This window comes from Acomys minous (assembly GCF_964271855.1).
Source record: "Acomys minous genome assembly, chromosome: 16".
Lineage (NCBI taxonomy): Eukaryota > Metazoa > Chordata > Mammalia > Rodentia > Muridae > Acomys > Acomys minous.
This window is the reverse complement of record NC_140498.1, coordinates 77,897,346-77,915,560: the sequence shown is the minus strand read 5'-3', so window position 1 is coordinate 77,915,560 and position 18,215 is coordinate 77,897,346. Positions and strand designations below refer to the sequence as shown.

Below are 18,215 nucleotides of genomic sequence, written 5' to 3'. Positions count from 1 at the left end.
TCTACAAGCCTGAAGTGTCTCAGTCATAAAATGGAGAGTTCCCAGACACTTGGGCCTCCACCACCTTTAACCCAGGGACCTTGTGTGGCCAGCCTGGGCCACCTGCCGAGCATAGGACACCTTTTGCTAGCATTATTTCTTCTTTCTTTCTTTCTTTATTTATTTATTTAATGTGGATGAGTGCTCTGCCTGCATATATACACCTGCATGCAGGGAGAGGGCATCAGGTCCCATTATAGATGGTTGTGAGCCACCATGTGGTTGCTGGGACTTGAACTCAGGACCTCTGGGAGAGCACATAGTGCTCTTAACTGCTGAGCCACCTTCTAGCCCCTGTTAACATTATTTCATTAGCTAGTCTTTTACTTGTTTGTTTTTGAGTTTTACTGTGTTTGGGTGTGTGCATGTGGTCATCAAGAAATATCCCTTTCCATCTTGTTTTATTCAGAAGTTTTTATTATTATTATTATTATTATTATTATTATTATTATTATTATTATTATTATGTAGTGGGTATGATATGTGTAGGGCGTGTGTGGATATCAGGATGAGATAAAACCAGTTCTCTTTCTACTTTTATGTGGGTCCTAGGGACTGAACTCATGTCGCCAGGCCTGTGTGGCAAACATTTTTACTCACTAAGGCATTTCCTTAGTTTGTCTGCCTTGTTATTTGAGGCAGGGTCTTTCACTGGGATATGGGGCTGGACAATTAGGCTAGACTGGCTGGCCAGTGAATCCCAGGAATCCTCCTGTCTCTCCACCTCCCCAGTGCTGGGATTATGGCTGTGTACCATCATGCCAGGCTTTTTCACTTGACCTCATGCTTGTAAAGGACTAAACCATCTCCCTAACCACTGACCTTTCATTTAAATCTACAGAGTACCAAGTAAGGACAGAACGTACTAAGTGTGAGGTACACTCAAAGAGGAAACCCCACAGATTTTATTGAATTCTCATTCTCATTGCTAAAATGCTTTTGTGCCCTAGTGCTCAGCACTCGACGGTGGATCACATGGGGAGTAACCTAAATAATTTCCTCCTTCCCCCTCCCCCCCCCCCCGCACACCAATTATTTATTTAAATTTTGTTTCTGTGTGTATGTGTGCACATGCATATGCATGAGTGTAGTGCCTGAGAAATCCAGAAGAGGGCGCCATATCCCCCGGAGCTACAGTTACAGGCAATTATGAGCCATCCTACCCAAGGGCTGGGAATTGAACTCTGGTCCTTTGCAAGAACATCAAGGACTGTTAACCACCAAGCATTCTTGACAAGGTTGTGGCTGACCTCAAGTTCCCTATGTAGTTGAGGATGACCTACCTCATCACTACACCTCCAACTTCTGGGCATCTAGGCATGCACTACCATGCCTGGTTTGATTCAGTGTTGAGCATGAGACCCAGGGCTTTGTGCGTGTTAGGAGACTGCTCTATGTTCCCAGCCCCCTCCACTTCCAAGAGCCCTTCCTTGGGTGAGTTCTGGATGCCTCTAGAGAGGAAACACGCTCTAGCTGACTTCCAGCATTGTCTAGTCTAAGTGTCTCAGCTACACTCTTGCACAGCAAGCCGTGCGCTTGTAGCTATTTAGAGCTTGAGCAGATTCAGCCTTTACTGACGTACCAGTGAGAACCACAACCGGAACCTTAAGACAGCGCCGCCGTCTGGTAAAGCGACAAGACCAGTGCACTAGGGACCAATGTGGCTACACTTAGTATTCTCCCTTGTTTCTGCGCTCGAGACACACATTAACCCTTTAAGCAAAGAAACCGGAGGAGTTTCAGATCGCAATGATGCAGTATTCACCCCATAATCAAAATATCACAGTCCAATCGCCGTATCTCCCTATAGAGACGCTCGTGTCTCTTACACAGCTTAACGTACTACTCAGATCAGTATCAATTTGTATCTCGGGAATGCATACCTAAAATTACACAAGGCGAGACTGCTTCTCAAATAAAGTAAGAATGAGTCTAAAGGGGGAAAACCACCATTTTTTTTTCTATTTTAAGGTTGTTTGTTTTTGAGAGAGAGTCCTCAGGTAGCTCAAGGCTGGCCTTGAATTCTGGATCTTCTTGCCTGCATTTTCCAGGTGCCACAACAGGCGTGTCCTAACTGCCATGTCTAGCGAAGACCTTCTAAAAATTAACTGACACTTTTATTGTCCAACTAAAACCAGATCTGGATAGCAATCTGCCTATATGGGGAAGGGCTCTGTATCCTAAAGGGAAGAAAATCTACTCTTTGAGAAGGCATGAGACAAAATGAAAGGGATGGCTTTATTACAGAAAGGAATTAAAATTGAACCGCAGGACTTCCGGGTTCCCAGCATTTCGAATGACAGCTAAAATCTGCGATGCCACAGTCTCCTAAGACAATGACAATTCTACCGACAGCCCACCCACTCTCCTAGAGAGCTGTGTGGTTTCAGAAAGTTCCAAAACGGGGCAATGCTAATGGTTTCTTGTTGTTTCGTTTTGTAAAAACAAGCTGTCCCCGCGGCCCAGGCTGTCTTGGAACTCACGATGAGGCAATAATAAACTTAACTCCTGAGCCTCCTGCTTTCATCTCTCTAGCTCCAGGCTAACAGGCTGAGCCACTACAAGCAGGCTTGGCTGGTGATCTTTTGATTCGGAAGATGATACTGCATCGCCACCCAAAGCAAAAAAAAATAAATAAAAATAAAAATAAAAATAAATAAAAAATTAAAAAAGGCACACAGGCAAGCACCCCGAATGATAAAGGAGCGATGGGAGAGACTCTTGCACAGATGACAGGGAAGGCTGCCAGGCAAGCTTGCCCATCTGTGGCAAGAGTACCGGAAATGGAAAAGGCGTTACAACAGACGTGTAGCACAGTAGTATTATGACTCACACTATGCCGGTAGAATGGGTCAACTTTGGTAGGGTATTTGTCAAACTGCAAAGGGATCAAAGCAAAAAGCTAGTTACTTTAGCTGCCGTGTTCTGTTCGCCCCTCCAGTGCCAGGTGACCCACTCACTAGACACGCCCCCACGTCGGCCTCCAGCGGCACCAAAAAAAAAAAAAAAGCAAGTCTGAGCTCCCAAGGAGAAACATCCGGAAGGTAAATGTAAAGTGATAAGTCCACCCAGCGTGCCCCACACTCCTCGGGACCCCTAGGTGCTATGTCTGGGGACTGGCACAAGGCAAACATCCGAAGTGGAGAAAATAGTCAGTTATCCAGATAAACCCAGAAAAGTGGAAACCCCTTCCGGCTAGTTTTGTGTTAGACTTGACTTGACACAAGTGAAGAGTCATCTGAGAGGACAGGATCCCAACAGAGAAAAAGCCTCTAGAAGATGGGCTATAGGACTGCCTTGGAGCACTTTAAAATTAGTGATTGATAGGGGAGTGCCCCGCCCATTGTGGGCGGTGCCATCCTGGGGCTGGTGGTCCTGGGTTCTATAAGAAAGCACGCTGAGCTAGCCATGGGGGAGCAAGCCAGTAAGCAGCACCCCTTCGTGGCCCCTGCGTGTCAGCTCCTGCCTCCAGGTTCCTGCCCAGTTTGAGTTTCTGCCTTGGTTTCCCTTCAGGGAACTGTGACTCTTGATAAATAAGTGAAGTAAACCCTTTCCTCCTTCAAGTTGTCTTGACTGTGGTGTTTCATCATGACAACAGAAACCCTAAGCCACTATCTAATTCATGCCAAGAACTAACTCCCTGTGCTTTTATCTTCCTTGTGGCAGGAAAACTACAGATTGCTGCCTCAGTGAAACATATTAGGGCACGAAATGCTGAGTAGGTCTTAGAGCCTTGCCTGTGAATAGATAAGTATATTCTTTAAAAAGGAAGGAGGGGAGGGAGGGAGGGAGGGAGGAAGAAAGGAAAGAAGGAAAGAAGGAAAAATGTGAACGTGTGTGCCTGTGTGTGGGTATGTGCACGAATAGTCAGGTACCTAAGGAGGCCAGAAGAGGGCGCTGAAACCCCTGCAGCTAGAGTTATAGGTGGTTGCGAGCTGTAAACATGGAGGCTGGGAAATGAATTTTGATCTTCTGGAAGAACAGCAACGCTCTTAACCACTAAGTCATTTCTCCAGCCTCAAGTGTTTTCTTAAATATTAAAGATTGGTCATTGCTATGGGCAGGCCTCTCTCTCTTTTAATATATAATATACATGTATGTAAATGTGCATGTATATATGTACGTATATATGTACAATATATGTATATGTATGTATGTACTATAGCACCATTCATTAATATTCCTTGTCTCTAAAACAAGTACCCTAATTCTCTACACATGTGCCAGTCCCCAGACAAGACAAGATGAGGCTGTGTCACTGCTGAGCTGTATCTCTGTGGGGCACATCTGCCCCAGCTGCCTGCTTGCTATCAGACATATCGTAAGATTAGCGCACTGTGTCTTAGAATAACAAGAAGCATGGTAGTTCTAGAAAAACAGGGTTAGAGGAAATATATGACCAAGGAGGATGCATTATCCAGAGCGGGCATCCTCCCAATAGGACCCTTGCTTCTCTTCTCTGCACTCTTAGTCTTCTCTAAGTATTTCTGTATCAGTATTAAACATTTTTAGATCTGGAGGCAAACCCTATCCCACATGCACGAGCAAACATAACCACCCTTTAGAAGTTAGCAAGGCTTCATTTGAGTGTCTGGAAGGCACCCGGAAATAAGACCTATCCACAGTGCCAGTGACAGCCATCTAGAAAAATGTCCCAACCCTGGTGCTATAGAACCAGACCTATTAGCAAAGATGGACAAGACCTAAGGGATGCTCCCCACCCGCTATAGAGCCGCCACCGTTTCCCACGTCCCCCTCTCCCGTGTCTCCCAATGCCCACGCCAACCCCCGAGCCAAGCTGCATGCTCTACTTATCCTCACATTTCTGCCTGGGGTACGCACCATGGGAGGTGCTGGCGTCGGCATGATGGCGGTGGGTGGGATGGCGTGGGGGAACGGTGTGAAGGTGTGCTGATGCGTGTGCTGGTGCGTGTGCTGGTGCTGATGCTGGTGTTGATGGAACTCGGTCCGCAGGTAGGGTGGAGGGCCCAGGGATGCCCCTCGGTCAGCGCTCTGAGAGGCCAGGAAGCGTGTGTTCAGTTCCTGCCTCAAGATGTCTTGCTCTGGAAAAGGAGGAAAAGGGAGATAACGGTGGGGACGCTTTTCTTTTCTTTCATAACAGGACGTCTGACTGCAGGGATGTAGTGTGCACACCGGACATGCCAAGGGAACACACAGAACGGCTATGAATGCAGCACAGGAGAGCTAGGGATGCAGCCCGACGCAGAATCATGGAACTTATTTAACACGTTATGAGGCTTCCCATTTTGTTTTCTTTTAAACCGAAGAAGAGTCTTCTGTAACCCAGAGTGACTCTGAACCCACTACACAGCCGAGAATGACCTTGAACTCCTGATCCTCTTGCCTCGGCCTCCTGAGCTCTGGGACAGGTATGCACCACCAGACACGGTTTTATGCAGTGGTAAGGATGGGACACAGGGTCTTGTGCATGCTGGGCGAATTGAACTCCACCATCTGAGCTACATCAGTAGCCTCTACAATGAGACTGTCTATGTGTGTGTGTGTGTGTGTGTGTGTGTGTGTGTGTGTGTGTGTGTGTGTGCGCGCGCGCACGCGTATAAAACTTGGTTGTATGGTTCTCCAGTGTGAACTCTGTAGATGACAAGATCGTGTTATAAGGTCAAAAGGCTGGGCAGTATCTCTAGGGACCTAGTGCCATGCGGTGAATGGAGGATGCAGGGATAAAAACAGAGCCCTTGGGGGTACACAGGGGAGGAGCCAGACCCCGGATAAAAGGGGGCAACAGGTGGAATAGACTATACCAAGGCTGGTTCTCAGCCCATGTCAAGCCCGCTACCTAGTCTCTCAGTCCCAAGTCTAAAAAAGCAAGCCCCGCCACTCCCAGCCCCCCTGTGCCCTAAGGAATAACCCCCACAGTTGGTATTCTTGTTTCTACATTCAGGCAAACATATGTGCACACATACACATGCACACACACGCGTGCGCATATTTAAGTGCAGTGCTGTGGTACAGTGAGACACACCAGTCATTCATATATATCTGCTAATACCACCAGGCTCCCATGTCCTCTTTAAGGACTGATATAGCTATACAAAGTGGAATAACATGGCTGGACCAGATCAGCATCGGGGCACAGGTTTGGTTAATACAGCCGGGAGGAAAGAACACTAAAATCTCACACTAGGTCACTTATCTGTGTGTGTGTGTGTGTGTGTGTGTGTGTGTGTGTGTGTGTGTGTGTGTAGGCCAAATATCAACCTTAAGTGTCAATCTTCAGTTTGGGGAGGGGTCCATATTTTTCTTTGAACAGACATTTATTTCTAATAGCTAATTAAATCTATTCAGTTGTGTGTGGGTGTGCACATCATCACATGTGTGTGTGTGTGTGTGTGGGGTGTCACAGGAGAATCTTGGGCAGTTGTTCTCTTCTTCCACCGTGTGAGTCCTAGGGATGGAACTCAGGTGGTCAGCCACGGTGGCAAATGCTATTACCTACTACGCCATCTCACTGATATCAGATGGTTTTTTTTACAACAATCTCTGTCCGGCCTGTACCTCACTAAGCTGACTAGATTGCCTGGCCAGTGAGCCCCAGGACTCCCCCTGTCTCTCTGTCCCCTGTGCAGGGATCGTGAACATGTGCCACCACCCCTGTCTTTTGTACTCGGGTTTTAGGGACTGAGCTGAGGGCCGCAGGCTTGCATGGCAAGTCCTACATTGAGATATCAAGTCTTCTCCCCAGCCTTGACATGTCTGTCCTTAAAAATTCTGGGGTATTCTGTCACCTCAACAGAACATAGGGAGGGCCTACTCAACTGGAGAGATGGCTTGGTCAAATAAGAGCACATATTACTATTTTCGTAGGGACCTAAGCACTGTGTCGAGCAGCTCACTAGTACTTGCAACTACAGTTGCAAGTCTGATGCCCTCCTCTGGCCTTTTTGGTTTCCTGCACACACGTACAAACATACACACATACATACACAAACACACACACACACACACACACACACAAATAAAACTTTAAAATAATAAAAATAAACATTAGCTCAAGATAAAAGGAGGCAAAATAAACCACTTGACAAAGTAAACCACTACACCAAGACACAATGTAAGAACCTGGTGTAAAACAGACAGCTTAAAAGTGCCATGGAGCACATGCCATCTAAGTTAACTCAGTGGTGATGTCATAAAAAAAAAAGGCATTCCGTTTTTCTTGCTCTGCATCAAAATCCCCAGGGCTTTGCAGGACAGTTTAGAGGGCATTTGTACTTATTTTTGTAAGTCTTGTACATTTGTGGGCTGAACCCCAGCCACAAAAGATTCAAAGAACACATCCAGGACGGGTGACAATTGTGACATCACGTAGTCTGGTGGTGAGGTGGCTAGCGAGGGGCGCTAGGCGTGTGCCAATGAGAGAGACTGCCTCAACTTACCTGAGTACGTGCTCCCTGCGGGATGCCCGGGCACCTGCAGACTTCCAGATGTCAGCGGCGGGGGAGGAGGCAGAGCCGTGGGAGGGGCAAACATATTGGGGTGATGTGAGTGGGCAGGGGGCTGGAGGGTGGGTGTAAAGCTGTGCAGGGGGCTGTGGTTGGGCAGAGAGAGCGGGAAGGGAGAGGCAGACGGGTGGTGGGAGATGTGAGGCGGGGCGGGCTGGGTTTTGGCTGGGGTGTTGCTTCTGCTGCTGCTGCCGGAATAAAAAAAAAATAAAAAAAATAAAAAGGGAAAAGAGTCAGTGATTCCTTTGTTGGTGTTGTTCAATTATTATTATTGTTATTATTTATTACAGTAAAAGACTTTTTTGAAACAGGGTTTCATATAGCTCAGGCTAGCTTCCATCTCACTATAAAGCAGAGGGTGACCTTGAACTCATGACCTTCAGGCACCCATTTCCCTGTGCAGCACCACTGTGTCCAGCTTACGCAGTGCTGGGGATGGGACCTAAGGTTTCATGGCCACTAGGCAATCATTCTACCAAATGAGCTGTCAAAGGAAACTCCATGAAGGGGATTGTTTTATTTTCAACAGAGCTAAGTGACCTCAAATGGAGAAAGAGCCTCCTAACAGAAGAAACTCAAACTCCCAGGGTCCCAAGCCTCTGGAAATGCCAGCATGGTATTTTAAAAATGCATCTTTCACAGACGCAGAGTCTCCCATCCCAGACTCTCCCCATGGAACATCTTCATGTGTGCCTCAGCATGCCTGTCCTGCCAGCCTGCCCTCCAGCCGGGTACCCTGGTACAACCTCCAACTTTGGGGTGTTTTGGGGTCTTTGTTGTTTGTTTGTTTGTTTTGAGACAGGGTTTCTCTGGGTAGCCCTGCATAGCCTAGAACTCACTCTGTAGTCCAGGCTGGCCTCGAACTCAGAAATCAGCCCGCCTCTGCCTCCTGAGTGCTGAGATTAGAGGCATGTGCCATCATGCCTGGATGCCTGACTCCTCCAAGTGCTTTTTTTTTTTTTTTAAACCACCTTGCCCTCCTTTCTGTATTACCTCAAGTCCTTGCAGGCATTGTATCCCAACCCTACCCACCACCAATGTCCTCAGTACCCAACCCAAGAGATCTTTCAGCCTCACAGATTAAAAAGCAGAGCAAGCTGCAAACAGACAATCCTAGCCTCCCCCAGCTCCTGCCCCATGACCCTCTGCCCTGTGGAAGATTAGGGTCACTCACCTTAAGCTGTTGAGGCTCAGGCTACTGCTGTTGTAAGCCGACAGTGGCTGCGAGAGACTCTGAGAAGAGGGGTGTGACTGCACAGGTGGAAGGGTCTGCTGGAGCAGGTGGCCGGGGGACTGGGGACGGGGTGGCCGCTGCACCTGAGGCAGCGGGGCAGGCTGCAGCTGGGCTTCTGGGGGTCCTTGGGCCGGCTGTGTACTTGGAGGAGGAAACTGAGGAGGAGCCTCCGTGCGCTGGACCAAGTCCGGGTCTGGAGATGGGATTTGGAGCTGGGGCTCCGCCTGGGGCTGGGCTGGGAGCTGCTGCGGGAGCTGAGGGTGTGGGTCTTTGAGCACCACGGGTTCGAAGACGGGCTCTTTGCAACCGTCCTGGCTCTTCTCCTGGCTTCTCTCTAGACCAGAGATCTTGGGGACAATTGGCCCTGCATCTTGGTTGTTGTGTTCAGGTAGTGTGGCGACACCTAACTCTGGATCTGTATAAGAAAGAGAAGAGAGGGGAAAAAAAAAAAAAAGAAAGAAAGAAAGAAAAGAAAAAAGAAAAGAAAAAAAAACAGGGGAGGATACGTGAAAGAAAGCAAGGAACACAGAGGGCAAGCAAACCGTACAAAGTATGTGGGCATCCCCAAAGAGACTCTGCACCTGCCACTCAGCACCCTGATTCCCACAGGTTAGGAAACGTATACCATCAGCAACTTCAGTTCCCCGGGATCCAACACCCTCTTCTGATCTCTGAAGGCATCAGTCACAAATGTGGTACCCATACATACATGTGGGGGAAAACACCATGTGTATTTTCATTATACACATAAATGTTAAAAAAAAAAACACCCTAAGACATAAACAACATAAATAGATACATAGTGTAAAAGAAAGGCGCTGTTGAATTAAGTACTTTTATATGTGTCTAGAGAAGAAATCAATGATCGCATTGTCTCCAATGAAGAGCTAAGGAAGTGACTCAGGCCTTGTCTACAGCGCCACCCCATCCCCCAGCTAGAGGCCAGGGGTGTGGCTCAACAGAGAGTTCTTGCCTCGGATCCCCTGGATCCCCTATTGAAGGGTGTGGGTGCAGCCCAGAGTGCGCATGAAGTTCCATCCCCAGTACCACTCAATAAACCAAACAACAAAGACCGAGGATGGAGGGGGGGGGGGAGAAGTGGCCATGTGACAACTCCAAGCTTTGTGGCTGTGACCGCGTTGCCACCCCGGGGCCTGCTCTTTCAGGCTAGCTACACGAGGGGCATGGCTCCATGAAAGAGCACTTTGCCTTGGAGCCTGTGCCAAGCAGACATTGAGAAAGATCCAAACGACAAAAATGAAAACAAGGATCCTTGTTGCAATAACAAACGTCATGTAATACTTGGGGATTTTCTTGTTAGAGAAAATTACAGGGGCCTCTAAATTTTCAGCAATGTATCCTAATTTTTTTTTTCCCCAGAGTGCTTGTTATGCAAAAACTACAAATAAGCAAAATTAGGGGGAGGGGGAGGGAGAGAGAGAGAGGTGTGGGATCGAGGGAGGGAGGGAGGGAGGGAGGGAGGGAGAGAGGAGTCAAGTATGTAGGAAACAGTTCTCCTTAGATGGTGCCACTCTTCCACTCTTCTAGGCTGGCATTGTTGGCTCTTTTAAAAATGAATTTTAAAGCCGGGCATGATGGCGCACACCTTTAATCCCAGCACTCAGGAGGCAGAGGCAGAGGATGAGTTCAAGGCCAGCCTGGTCTTCAAAGCGAGTCCAGGACAGCCAAGGATACACAGAGAAACACTGTCTCGAAAAACAAACAAACAAACAAAGAAAAAAGGAATTTTATTTTTATTAATGTATATGTATGCCTGCCTGTGCGAGTTCGGGTGCCTACCTACAGCCAGAAAAGGGTTGTCAAATCTCCTGGAGCTGGATTAACAAGCTGTTGTGAGCCTCCAGGCATGGGTGCTCAGGAACTGAACTCTGGTCCTCTACAAGAGCAGCGGTTCAGGCTCTTAGCCACTGAGCCACCGTCTTTGGACCCCCACTACTGGTGTTTCAATCTATCAGACTTACAAAGATGAGAGGAACAAGGTTTTCTAAACCTTGCTGAACACCGCTCGACTGTAAGAACTAGAATCGGCCTTTGTTTGCATTGCTTCATTTACACAGAATTTCCTGACATGGCATCACTGTGTTTTGTTGCTCTCCCCTGCCCTCCACCAGTTTTAAGATACACTGAATTTTACAGGGTTTTTGTTAATTTGTTTGTTTATTTATTTATTTGTTTTTACTTTTTTGGTTTTTCGAGACAAGGTTTCTCTGTGTAGCCTTGGCTGTCCTGGACTTGCTTTGTAGGACCAGGTTGGCCTTGAACTCACAACGATCTGCCTGCTTCTGCCTCCTGAGTGCTGGGATTAAAGGTGTGCGCCACCACGCCCGGCTAGGTTGTTTTATTTTTTAATATCACATCTCTTTGTAGCCCTAGCTGGCCTCCTACTCAGTCATCCCCTTGCCTCTGGCTCCCAAGTGCTAAGGTCACTGGCATGTACCACCCCACCGAGCTTGACCTTTGACATTTACACTTAGAACTTCACCAGGAGCTGTTCAGTACTTGAAGCAGATCACACTGCAGATGGGAAGGCTGATCACGGTGTCTGTGATGGCTAACCTCCACTGCCAAGTCCTCAGAATTTAGAACTGCTGTGGAAACAAGTCTTCTGGCGTGCGTGCGTGCGTGGCGTGCGTGTGTGTGTGCGTGTTTGTGTCTGTCTGTGTGTTCTAGATTGGGTTAAAAAGGTTTCCATCAGAGCCATCCAATAGGCTGAGATTCCAGGCTAAAGAAAAGGGGGAAGTGAGCTGAGCACTAGCACTTTCTCTCTCCCTCTCTCTCTGCTTCTCTGACCAGCCACCTCATGCTCCTACCGCCACGCCTCCCCTACCACGACTGACTGTATCCTTGAACCGTGAGCCAAAACTCCTTTCTCCAGCTGCTTTAGTTATTTCTGTCCTAGACATGAAAAGGAACTAATACAGAATGGTGGTTAAGAGCTTGGGGCCACGGGGCGTGGTGGTGCACGCCTTTAATCCCAGCATTTGGAGGCTGAAGCAGGCAGATCTCTGTGAGTTTGGTGCCAGCCTGCTTCACCTGATCTACAGCTGTAGGACAGACAGAGCTATGTAGACATACTCTGGCTGAAAAAGAGTTTGAGGTCAGCCCATGACACACAGAGAAACTAAATCCAAACAAAAATAATTCAGAACTACACACAAAAGGAAAAGACTGCCTTTGTCACGGTCCATAGTTACATAGTCATCCAACCCAGTGGTCCTCAACCTTCCTAATGCTGTGACCCTTTAATACAGTTCCTCATGGTGTGGTGAGCCCTGACCATACAGTTAGTTTTTGTTGTGTTTTGTTTGAGACAGGGTTTCTCTGTGTAGCCTTGGCTGTCCTGGACTCACTTTGTAGACCAGGCTGGCCTCGAACTCACAAAGATTGGCCTGCCTCTGCCTCCCAAGTGCTAGGATTAAAGGTGCGTGCTACCACGGCCGTCCCATAAAATTGTCTTTGTTGCTACTCCATACTGCAATTTTGCTAGATATGAATCATAATGTAAACATCTGTGTTTTCTGATGGTCTTAGAGGACCCCTCTGAATGGGTCATTTCACTCTCAAAGGGGTCACTACCCACATGTTGAGAAGCCGCCGATCAAACCCTTGTTAAAAACTTACATCCATTAACTTAGTGGATGTGGAGGGGAGTGCAAAACTACTATGCATGTGGAGGTCAGCAAACAGCGTCCAGAAGTTGGTTCTCCAGAGACCCACACGATTCTGCCATGTGCATTTTGGGCATGAAACTCAGGTTATCAAGCTTGGCTAGTAAGTACCTGTATCCTGAGGTAGCCCACTAGCACTGCTATGCTTCCAAGCCTAACCCACCATCATAAAAAAAAATGACTTCTCAAGCCAGGTGTGTTAGTGCACACCTGTAATCCCAGCACCCCGGGAGGCCGAGTCAGGTGGATCTCTGTGAGTTCAAGACCAGCCTGGTCTACAAAATGAGTCCAGGACAGCCAAGGCTCCACAGAGAAACCCTGTCTCAAAAAAACACCACCACCAACAACAAATGACTTCTCACTAATTTCTCCTTTGCTTTTCATTACGGCTAATACAGTTTAAAATTACATGGACAGGGTGGTACAGGCTATATACGACACAAAATGTTTTGTAGAGGGTGGGGACGTTTTTGAGACAGGTTTCTCCGTGTAGGTAGCCCTGGCTGTCCTCAAACTGAGAGTGACCTGCCTGCCTCTGTCTCCCAAGTGCTGGGATTAAAGGTGTGCGTCCCCGCTGCCCAGTGAAAAGATCTTTATTATAGGCTATACAATGGGATCTGGGGTGGCAAAGATGATTGGGATTAAATACTATGATGAACTACAGCATGCCTCCAAGTCTAGTCAGGTTCCGCTCAAACGCAGTTAACTATCTGCAAGTGTTCTGTGAAAACTCACTAATTCCTGTGAGTTTTGTTTTTTTTTTCCACGATGTATACCACTCAGCAAGCTCAGTGTTTCTATAATAGCAGCAGGGAAACGGTGGCACACGCCTGTGGTCCCATCACTTGGAAGGCAAAGGAGAGAGGATTGGGAGTTCGGAGCCAGCCTTGGGCACATAGAGAGATTGAGGCCAGCCTCCGTGGCACGAGGACCTCTCGCCTAATCAAACAAGGAAGCAAACAGAAGCCACTTGGACAAAATCACACTAAGGAAAAGAAAATGTGTTGTCAGTTTGGTCTCAGTGCTGAAAATTACCCATGTAAACATATATATATATATATATATGCATAAGTTGACAAAACTACATAGCAAAATATGGCTCTGAGCCTCTGACCTTTTTTTTCTTAACTTCTCAATGTTTCTATCACGAAAATGTATTACCAGGCAAGAAACAAAGGAAGCAGGGATGGGGGAGGGGAGTGCTACACAAATGAGATCTTCCACCCTCCAAAGTATTCACTGCCCCAAGTCACCTAGTGAATGGATTTTTTAAAAAGTAGGCCACCAACATGACTCGGTAGGTGAAAAAAAAAAAAAGTACATGCCACCAAGCCTGAGTTTGATGCCTGGGTCCACGTGGTAGGAGACAACCAACACCTACAGGCTGCCTCCTGACCACCACACAGACGCTGTGGCAATGCATGGATTAAAACGGACACGAAGGCGACACAGGCACACAAATGGACGTAAGAAGTGGCTATCTGTGGTTTACTGAATTTGCCCAGGGTGGGCTAATCTGATAGGGACCACACCCCAGTGCATGCGAAGACCCAGAATGATCAGAGCTGTTTCACACTTCCCTCCGTCCACCCTCACGCGGATAAAACATCAGTGGTGTCGCTTGTGCCCAAGGCTCCCGATGTCTCAACACCAATGGTCTGCCACCAAGAGGCACGTCAGTCACCAGTTCGACAGTGGCCATCTGTGACGGTGAATGTTTACTGTCAACTGGAGCAGCAAGCAGAATCACCAAGGAAACGTGTATCCATGATAGAGTTTCTACGTCAGCTGAACTAAGGTGGGAGGACCCACCCTGGAGGACAGCATGAGCTACCCACAGGCTGGGCTCCCGTACTGGACAGAAAAGAGAAAGCGACAAAGCGCCAGCATTGATTTCCCTGTACTTCCTGACTGTGGATGTCAAGAGACAGAACACCTCCTCCTTCTGCCACCATGCCTTCCCCGCCATGACGTGCTGTCTTCCTTCCTCGCGCTCTTTCTGTCAGGTGCCTGTCCTCAGCGATAACAGTAACTAACACTCCGTATGACCAGGCTTTCCTACAGAATGCAGAGCCTTTCGTGATCGCCCTTGACTGCTAAACATTTCATTTCCTTTGCAGCTTCCAGGACAAGGGAAAAACAACAACAACAACAACAACAACAAAAGATATGAGGGCCGCTGAGATACTCAGTGGGTAAAGGCACTTGCTGCTAGGCCTGATGATCTGAGTTTGAGCCCTCAAACCCCTGCGGTGGAAAAAGAAGGACTCCAGCAAACTGCCGTCGGCCTTCTACATGGGTGCTTGAACGCATGTGCACACACAAAATATGGTTTTTAAGGATTTTAAAGAGACACTGATGAAGGGCCAGGTGGGTGGAATATCAAACTGAGAATAAAAGAAATGGCCTGGTATCTCTTAGGGCCAGGGATGTATGCTCCTGATAATGTTTAAGGACTCCCAAATCACAATTTCACACATCTTCTCAAGCTGGTTGGTATAGACCAGGAAAAGACTGGGCAGTTTTGAGTCGTCATATACCCAGCACTGTGTGAAGACATGAGCATACGCCACTCAAGCATACTTGGCTCGGTGCAGACTTCAGAGGCTGCCAAAACACCTGCAAATCCCTCTTTAAATGGAAGTGACCTACATCACTCAACACCCAGGTCCCCACCTCACTTTCCCTTCCCCAGGTATTGCAAGTGTGGGTGTGGGCAGCCGCAGTCAGTTTTTGGCATCATCTCCACCCAGGGACCCTGAACTGAGATCTCCCCGCTGGCACAGCAAGCACTTTGTCAACTGAGCCACTGGTCGCAGCAAGTTTTCAGTGATCTCCCAGTGCCATCACGTGTTGTGTGGTACAGTTAGAAGATACGCCTTCAGAGCCTCACAAAAAAAACCCTAGAAGCAAACAGCGTTCTCCCGGTGTCACACTCGTATCCTGTCCCCTGGGGGCTCACTGTGAATGCGGGGCTTCTCCTCAGGAGATAAGTTCCCTATTTTGGCAAATGCATCCTGTATATACTCATGAGGGCCGGCGATAAAAACTGCTCCCCAATCTGTTCACACTACCTGCTAGGGCCCACATGGGGACTGACAGCATCTAACCCTCTGCAATCTGTCTGAGTGGTTTATGTACGAGCGCCACAGAAACTTCTAGAATGAATTATTATAAGCTGTTCTAAATGGTGATGGACGTGATCACATGAACAGCATGTGGGGCCTTGGTAGGATGCTAAACTCAGGAGCCTGCCGTTATACTTGGGTTCACACTAAAGCCTACTGTTTCTTTTCCTCTTTCTTTTTCAGACAGGGTATAATATACCCCAGGCTGGCCTTGAATTCTGTTTGCAGCCATGGAAGACCTTGCGCTTCAGATCTCCTGTACCAATACTCCCTTCACAAGGAGATTACAGGTGTGCACCACAATGCCTGGAATAAGTCGTGCCGGCGATCAAACGCAGGGCTTCATGATTGCCAGACTCACGCTGGGTCACTTGAGCCACACTCCCAGTTTTCCTTTGTATAGGACAGGTCTGTTACTCATTAAATTGACTTTCAGTGCGTATAAAAAAATGTGTGGTTTATGTACATGCATATGTGGGGGGGGGGTGCCTGTACATGGAAGGCAAGGGATGTAGGGCATCTCGTTCCATCACTCTCCATCCTGTTTTTTTTGAGGCAGGGTGTCTTTCTGAACCTGGAGCTAGGCTGTGGCCCAGAAAGCCCCAATGATGCTCCTGTCTCCATACCCCCCTCAGTGATGGGCTGTAGGAACACACCACGTGAGGGATTTGACCTCGGCTCCTCATGCGTGTATAGTCAACACTCCTATCTACTAAGCCATCTCACCAGGTTCCTTAAGTTGATTTTTTTTTTTTTACAGTCAATCTGTGGAATAAATTCTTTGTAGAAAAACAACATCTCTTGCCATTTTATTTATTTATTTTTTCTTTTTTGGTTTTTTGTAACAGGGGTTTCCTGTGTAGACCAGGCTGGCTTCGAACTCACAGATACCTGCCTGCCTCTGCCTCCCAAGTGCTGGTACTAAAGGCATGTGCCACCACCGCCTGGCGATACTTCTTGTCAATGGCTTGTGTAGTGCCTTTCTAGGCAGCAGCTCTACTGACAAGCCACGCCCTAACCCCTCATTGGAGGATATTAGGCACAGGCCCCGTGTCTAAACTACATCCCAGCACTTGAAGGAATGTTTACATTTTGGGACAAGTTCTTGTTAAGTTGCCCAGTGTGCCCTTGAACTCAGTCTGCAGCCAGGGCACGCCCTGAACGTGCCATCCCGCTACCTCAGCCTCCTCAGTATCTGGGATTTTAGGCCTGAGCCACCAGACTTGACACAGCCACTTAAAGCTAACCATCACCAACAGCCCCTCTAATGGACCTGCTATGCCACACTCTTGCTGCTTGTGGGGCATAGGCATGTTTGTTTGTTTGTTTCGAGATAGAGTTTCTCTGTGTAGCCTTGGCTGTTCTGAACTCACTTTATAGAGCAGGCTGGCCTCGAACTCATGGCGACCCACCTGCCTCTGCCTCCAGAGTGCTGGGATTAAAAGCGTGCACCACCACAGCCCGCTTGCTTCAAGCGGTCTTAAGGGCAGAGCCAACTCTCCAGTTCTTCAACTCCCGGTTTTTTGAAGAAGGAAGGGTCTCTTTAAATCCTGCGCTTCCCTCAGTGCTGAACACAGTGCCGCACATAGCCTGAATGGCTGATTTCTTTAACTACATAATAATCAATTTACAAAAATCTGAGCAAGTTTCTTTATAAAAGCAATTCTAAAAGGAAGAAAAAAAATCACTGTAATGAGAAAAACACTCAATAAACAATTACACATTAAGCCAGAAAAATTATGCCTCTTTGGAGTCGTTTCTGTAATTGGACAGTATACTGCAATAAAATAATAGCATATAATACAAGCCAATGGGAAATAATTAGATGTCATTTTGGTGGTTAAGGATCCATTTTCCATATATAATAAAACTAATGTTCTGGTTTGAATCATAAAGGATTCTAATAGCTTGGTTATTTTTGTATTACAAGGGGGGAAAAAAGTAGGGCAATCAAAAGCATGGAGCTTTTTAATAACTAGGGATGGGTGGGGCCCTGCTGGTGCCTGTCTATGGTGTATACGCATGTGGCCCACAGACTTCATGAACACAAACACATAAAAAGAAAAGTAAATAAGAAAACATAAACAGTGTCACACCAGGGAAAGGTTATGCGGCAGTGTCACAGGATTTTTATGCCTGTATGCTTTATTTTTAGCTATTTATTGTATATGTGTTTATGAGTGGTGCAACGTGTATGTGTGTGAACGTGCGGGTATGGGAGCATGTGCGTGGAGAGGACGGGAGTCCTCTTCAGTTAGTTCTTACTTTTTAAAAGATGGATGTATAGCCAGACGTGGTGGCTCATGCCTTTGTTCACAGCACAGGTGGGATCTCTGTGAGTTTGAGGCCAGCCTGGTCTACACAGAGTTCTGGGATAGCCTGGCTATACAGCGTGTCCTTGTCTCAAATTTGCCTTTTATGTTTATTTTTTTTTCTTGTGTATGTGGAATGATAGTGGTAATATGCACATGTGTGTAGACGCCTAAGGCCAGAAGGAAGTGTTGGATCCCCTGGAGCTGGAGTTACAGGCAGTTTTGAGCCACTGAATGGAGGTGGCTCCGCAGGTAGTGGCACTGCGTGTAAGTTTGGAGACCTGAGTTTGAACCTTCAAACCCAGTGGGAGGAGATGACAGACTTCTCT

The 18,215-nt window shown here is 47.4% G+C and overlaps 1 protein-coding gene across 8 annotated transcripts in view; it reads right to left on the bottom strand.

Moving 5' to 3' along the window:
• AUTS2 (activator of transcription and developmental regulator AUTS2) overlaps positions 1 to 18,215 on the bottom strand; it is a 1,106,846-nt gene that overhangs the window by 31,806 nt on the left and 1,056,825 nt on the right. For 3 of the 8 annotated variants that reach the window (XM_084762546.1, XM_084762552.1, XM_084762553.1), the window contains 4 exons: positions 8,698 to 9,172; positions 7,458 to 7,711; positions 4,861 to 5,102; positions 2,873 to 2,917 (listed from right to left, as the gene is read on the bottom strand). In XM_084762546.1, the coding sequence (XP_084618672.1) occupies positions 2,873 to 2,917; positions 4,861 to 5,102; positions 7,458 to 7,711; positions 8,698 to 9,172 (1,016 nt within the window). The remainder of the gene's footprint in view (positions 1 to 2,872; positions 2,918 to 4,860; positions 5,103 to 7,457; positions 7,712 to 8,697; positions 9,173 to 18,215) is intronic. The other 5 variants (XM_084762548.1, XM_084762547.1, XM_084762549.1 and 2 more) reach the window with 5 other exon arrangements.